Source organism: Armigeres subalbatus, chromosome 1 (assembly GCF_024139115.2).
Source record: "Armigeres subalbatus isolate Guangzhou_Male chromosome 1, GZ_Asu_2, whole genome shotgun sequence".
Classification (NCBI taxonomy): Eukaryota; Metazoa; Arthropoda; class Insecta; order Diptera; family Culicidae; genus Armigeres; species Armigeres subalbatus.
Window position 1 is genome coordinate 270,655,058 of NC_085139.1, and position 5,911 is coordinate 270,660,968.

General features: G+C 44.8%; 1 protein-coding gene across 3 annotated transcripts; it reads right to left on the reverse strand.

The window, feature by feature from the left end:
- On the reverse strand, nucleotides 1-2,100 carry LOC134213993 (uncharacterized). Of its 3 annotated transcripts, none has more exons than XM_062693456.1 (4): nucleotides 763-2,100; nucleotides 254-329; nucleotides 124-193; nucleotides 1-67 (listed from the first exon to the last, which is right to left on the reverse strand). In XM_062693456.1, exons 1-2 carry the CDS (start codon nucleotides 2,095-2,097, stop codon nucleotides 288-290), a joined length of 1,377 nt encoding a protein of 458 aa, XP_062549440.1. In that variant the 5' UTR covers nucleotides 2,098-2,100; the 3' UTR covers nucleotides 1-67; nucleotides 124-193; nucleotides 254-287. The 3 variants fall into 3 exon arrangements, with proteins under 3 accessions (XP_062549440.1, XP_062549433.1, XP_062549428.1); XM_062693449.1 differs by having other exon boundaries at nucleotides 411-2,100; XM_062693444.1 differs by having other exon boundaries at nucleotides 393-2,100.
- Nucleotides 2,101-5,911: the final 3,811 nt, after the last annotated feature.

The window sequence follows — 5,911 nt, forward strand, 5'->3', positions numbered from 1 at the left end:
TGTTCGGATTTTTCTTTTAGAAAAGGTGCACTATATTTTTTGAGCAGCTTAGTAGTAGCAGCTAAAACTGTAAATAGTTGTTTGTATTAGTTTTAGTAATAGTATAATGGTATTTCAACTTACAATCAATAGTTTCTTCCTATCGCCTCGTGCTACCAATGGTTTGTAAGGGTTCGCTAGTTGATAGTTGGATCTATATATTTTAGTTTAAAGTTAGCATTCATTTTTTGATTAACATAAAGTAATTACTCACGTAGAGCTTTGGATTTAGTTTACTAACTCCTGTTCTAGTGTTTAATACTCGTACTAGCTTTGTATGTACAATAGTCCTAGAAAATCGTACTTAGTTATCAATTTAAATTAAAAAATTTGTCAATTTAAATACCACACACCACTCTGATTTTACTCACACATGAACCAACTATCGCTAATCGCTAATTCACTTTTATTGTAATTTTAAGATAGTTTAAGGAAATAATAGAATTTAAGAATGATGATTTCAGTAGGTTTGTTTTGTTTTTCACCGCTTTTACATTTTTCCTTCTTGACTTTTTTATCAACGATGTTCGATCTACGCTAGACTGTAAATGACAAATAGAGATGCCCAGTATCTTATACCTGCCCTGTGGGAATTCCGCACACCCCAACCCGTAGCTCCGGTTCCGGTCTAACTCAGGAATCGCCGGATTTACAGGAAATTTCAATAACGGCTATGTTGCTAACAGCTCTCCTGGATACGCCCTTTGTAGTTCGTACACTCACCTGACGGATTCGTCCATCTATTCCTTCAAACACTTCCTCAATGATTCCTCGGATCCAGGTCTTCCGTTGCCCGTCGTTTACAATGAACACCAAGTCCCCAACTTGAAGCTGCTTCCGGTCATCAACCCATTTCGGACGATAGTTTATAGTTGGGAGGTATTCTTTGCACCAACGTTGCCACATTCGGTCGGCCAGATATTGCGACCGCTTGTACGTGTTCCGTAAAGCTTGTGCGAAGTCGATTGATTCATCTACAGGTAGGTCAGTATCCTTAACTAGACCGCGTAGAAAATGATTTGGAGTTATTGCCTGGATTTCGTCTGCCTCCTGTGGCAGGTATACCAGGGGACGAGTGTTGATCGCGTCCTCTGTTTCAGACAATGCGGTTAATAAAATTTCATCCGTCAGTTTACGCTTGTCGTTCAACGTTTTCAAAGCCTCCTTCACTGACCGCACCATACGTTCCCAGACACCGCCCATATGAGGAGTATTCGGGGGAATGAAATTCCATTTCAGGGTGGAACTCGAAATGCTGTTGGCACAATTTTCTTGGATCATTTTCATTCTTGCTAACTCGTTACACGCACCTTTAAAATTAGTCCCATTGTCGGAGAATATTTCGTCCGGTGTCCCTTGCTTACAGATGAACCTCCGAATCGCCATTAGACACGCCTGAGTAGTTAAACTGTGCACTACCTCCAGATGCACTGCACGAATCGCTAAACAGGTGAAAAGATCAATCCACCTTTTTTCCCATCGGCGTCCAACTAACACTTCAATAGGCCCCAAGTAATCTACACCTACAGCGCTGAACGGACGAAGATGTGATGTCACTCGTTGCACCGGAAGAGGTGCCATCATAGGCATTTGTGGAAGACACCGGTTGACACGACACCACATACAATTCTTTGTTGCCTGTCGGATGGCTTGTCGTATTTTTGGAATGTAGAAACGCTGGCGGAGTTCATTGCACACCGTCTCTCGGTTGGCATGGTGGAACCTCTCGTGATAGAACTGAATTAACATGTTTGTTATTGGATGTCCCTTAGGGAGAATTACTGGGTGCTTCATATCGAACGATGCGAATTCGGCTTGCTGTAGTCTGCCACCAACGCGTATAACTCCATCCGTGTCCAAAACGGGACTCATCTTGTAGAGCGAGCTTGATTTTGAAACTCTACCCGGCGTTTCTTCCCGTCCCTGGTTTCTTTTCAGGATCCCAAATTCCTCAGTGAAGTTATCGATTTGAGCCTGTCTCCATAAAACCGCCTCGGCTGCCCGAAGCTCTTCCTGCTGCAGAGGTTGCTGGATCGATTTTTGTTTAGCTTTCAGCATATTTTCCTGGCCAGTGGTAGCTTTGGAAACTACTATTGGAACGCCTGCTTGTTTCCTGCGACAGTTTGCTATGAATCGAATCACGTTGGCTGTACTTCGAAGAAGTTTAACTAATCGGTTTGTTGAATTGACATTGATAATCGGTTCGAAATGTATCGCTTCGTGGTGTAGAACATTCGCACGCATTTCTTCGTTTGTATCGGCAGCCGGGAACTGCCCTTCGGCCACTGATTTTCGGACTCCGAAAGGAACTGTGGCCCTTTAAACCCACATGCTGCTAGACTCCAGTGGAGGACCTTGCCCCCATTTTGTTAGTACATCAGCGACGTTAGTTTTTGTTGGTATCCAACGCCAGTCGGAAATGTTGGTGTGCTCTCTTATCTCACCAATACGGAACGCTACGAATTGCTCATATTTCGGATGGTCTGAGCGGATCCAGCTTAGCACGGTCTGGGAATCTGACCAGAGAAAATGTTTGTTTATCGGCAGGGGAGTGGTGTGATTGTACCGTGCGTAGCAACCGCAGACCCCAGAACCGCTGCCATCAATTCAAGACGTGGGATGGATTGCCGTTTCAAAGGTGCTACTTTCGAGCGTGACGTTACCAACGAAGTCCTAACACGACCACCCACTACAACCCTGAAGTACGCAACACAACCGTATGCATTTTCACCTGCGTCCATGAATATATGCAGCTGAAGTGACTCTATTTCCGAAGCGGATGCGTTACCGATATAACAGCGAGGAATTCGGATAGCAGCTACCTGCGGCAGCAGCCGTGTCCAGCGTTTCCATTTCTCCAATGCACTGTCGCCGATTTCTTCGTCCCAGTCGCAGCCCGTTTGCCACAGTTCTTGAACGAGTATTTTCCCATGAATGGTGAACGGCGCCAGAAGTCCTAGTGGGTCGAAAAACCCCATTACGCAGCTTAAAATTATCCTTTTTGTTGGCCGCTGAATACCGTCGATGAATGGTTTCAAGTCGGGTCGGTGATCGGTGGCAAATGAAAATGTATCCTGTTTCGGACGCCAAATTATGCCTAGAACGCGTTCATGATCTGTTGTCTTATCAACGTTGAAATGTACGTCTTTTACTGTACGTTTCTCTCCCAGACTTTGAAGCACTTCGGTAGAGTTCGATACCCAGTTCCTCAATTCGAAACCCGCCTTCGAATGGATTAGGCGCACTTCCCTTGAACGACGAATCGCTTCCTCTTCTGTGTCAATACTATCATAATAGTCGTCGACATAGTGCTTGTTGATGATGGCAGCTGCTGCCTCTGGATACTGTGCTGAGTACTCTGACGCATTGAGATTTTTAACAAATTGAGCCGAGCACGGTGAGCTCGTTGACCCAAACGTTGCTACATCCATAACGTACACGCTTGGTTCAACATCTTGAGAGTTTTTTCTGAATAGAAATCGCTGTGCTTGTCTGTCGGCTTCTCGGATTCTTAATTGGTGATACATCTCACGAATGTCCGCTCCAAAGGCAATGAGGCGCTCCCGGAAGAGACTGAGTACCGCCGTTAAAGGCGTTAGCATATCAGGACCTTTCAGTAAATGACTATTGAGTGACACACCCTTTACCATTGCGGCAGCGTCCCACACCAAGTTTGCCGGGTTTGTTGGGGTTCTGAACATAGTTCAGCGGAAGATACCATTTCTTCAGAGGATTTGTATCTGTCAACTCTTTCGGCGTTGCAAGATGAGCGTATCCTTTACGCTAATTCTCTAAGATCTGCTGCCTTATTTTTTCGTATAAACCCGGAGATTTTTCGAGTCGCTGTTCTAACTGCTTCAACCTTCGAGAGGCCATTGGAAAACTTTCTGGAAATGTAGGATCATCTGTTCTCCACAATAAACCAGTTTCAAATCGGTCGCCGACACGAGTGGTTGTTTCCTCCAAAATTTTGCGCGCTCGCTTATCCTCTTTTGTATCCTGAACTACCGCCACTACAGATACTTCGATGGAGTAATGTTGCTTCAATAGATTGTAGAGGTCTTCGTTGCTAGCTCCGTGGTGATGGCACACAATATTTGCACCACCAATACAAGTGGATGTTGGACCGTAAACCGACCAGCCAAGTTTGGATCGTACGGCTATCGGTTCTCCAATATTCCGGACCTTGGCTTCAATTGGCGCAATTGTGTGGAGGTTATTCAATCCAATTAGAATACCGGGATGATGATTTGGATACGAAGATATCGCTAGATTACGTAGGTGGCTGTATTTGACCGATATTTCGGCGACATTTAACGACTGTTTTGGAAGAAGCAATTTCTCAACAGTTTGTACCGACTGTAGAAGATGTTTTTCTTTGTTTATAGTATCAGAGATCCACAAATTCATCATATGGGAGTTCGGTTCATTTCGTGTGATGTCGGCGGTCCGTTTGATGATGAGCGGTTACCTGACTCCTACAGCGTTCAGTCGGTCAGTGAGTGAGCGTTCGACCAAGGTAATTGATGAGCCTTCATCTAGAAAGGCAAGCGTAGTGACATGTTCATCCCCGCAGTGTAAAGTCACGGGAACCATCCGAAATAAGATAGAGCTAGATGCGCGTGTGTGCGTGTTCATAACTACGATGTTTCCGATTGGATGAAGCAGCGGATGATGCCTTTCTCGACATTCCCCAACATTGCAGTGCATTTTGAACTTGCATGGAGCGCTACCGTGATCGTTGAGGCAGACTTTGCAAATTTTACCTTTTCAACTACCTTCATGCGATCTTCAAAGCATATCGCTTTGAAATCTTGACAGAAACGAAGACGATGGTCCGTTCTCTTACATGCTCTACAATGTTTCAACTTTTTTCATCGACAGTATGGTTGTTCTTTAGATTTTCGGTAACATCGTGTGCATAAACCGCTCCTTTCACTTTGTTCCTTCCTCTTGTCGTTTGCCCTAGGGACCTTGTCTTCGAATCCGCTTGGTTCTCGATACTCACGTTCGCAGCACACGCCTCAGAAACGATTTTTGAAAGGAAATTCGAGAATGTCCTTAACGTTACAGTTTTCTTCTTACTCCGGTACCGAACCCATTCTCGCTTGTCGCCTGCTGGTAATTTGTCTACTAAATCCTGGATGAGAAGCGGATTAATCAAGTGCTCCTTTATTCCAGCAACCTCCAGGTGATCGCACAATTGTTCCACCACATTTCCAAAGGGAATGAATGATTCCAATTTATCTAGCCGTTTTACCTTTTCTAAATGACAATGTAGTAATTGTTCTGGTCGTCCGTAGAGTTGCCGGAGTTTACTTATAACCTTAGGTACGGACTTGGGCAACAGTAACTGTCCCCGAACGCTCTCCAGCGCAGGTCCCTTTAGGCTCTCTTGAAGACGTATCAAGTTTTCCACGTCGTTAAATCCGCAGGCCTTATTTGAGGCTTCGAAGCTGCCGATGAAAAGAGGCCACTCTTCAGGCTTCCCTGTAAACACAGGGAGCTTTTTAGAAAAACCATTTCGCGCTGCCAACTGAGCTTTCGTCGGCCTCTCAGGCTTTCGCCCCAACCCGTGTGGAGCCGGCTTAACTTTTTTCCGCTGCTGATTTTCTTCAGATGAAAATGATCTTTCGGATTGGTATTCTGATCCATCGGTTCTATCTTCATCCCCAAATGAATCCGAATCGCTTTCACTGTTGCTTTCTTCATCGCTGATCTCATCCACATTCCGATTTATCGAACAATTGGTTTTTTTTCACAACTTTTCGTTGCTTTTCCGGATTCATACGAAGTGAAACTCCCGGATTGCGCAACGGTGTATTTAACACTTTCTTCAGCTGTAATGAACAACCTTCTCCTGGATCCGATA

What these genes read in the sequence shown, in the direction of transcription:
- LOC134213993 (XM_062693449.1), bottom strand. Translation starts at nt 2,097, where the DNA reads ATGCTGAAAGCTAAACAAAAATCGATCCAGCAACCTCTGCAGCAGGAA.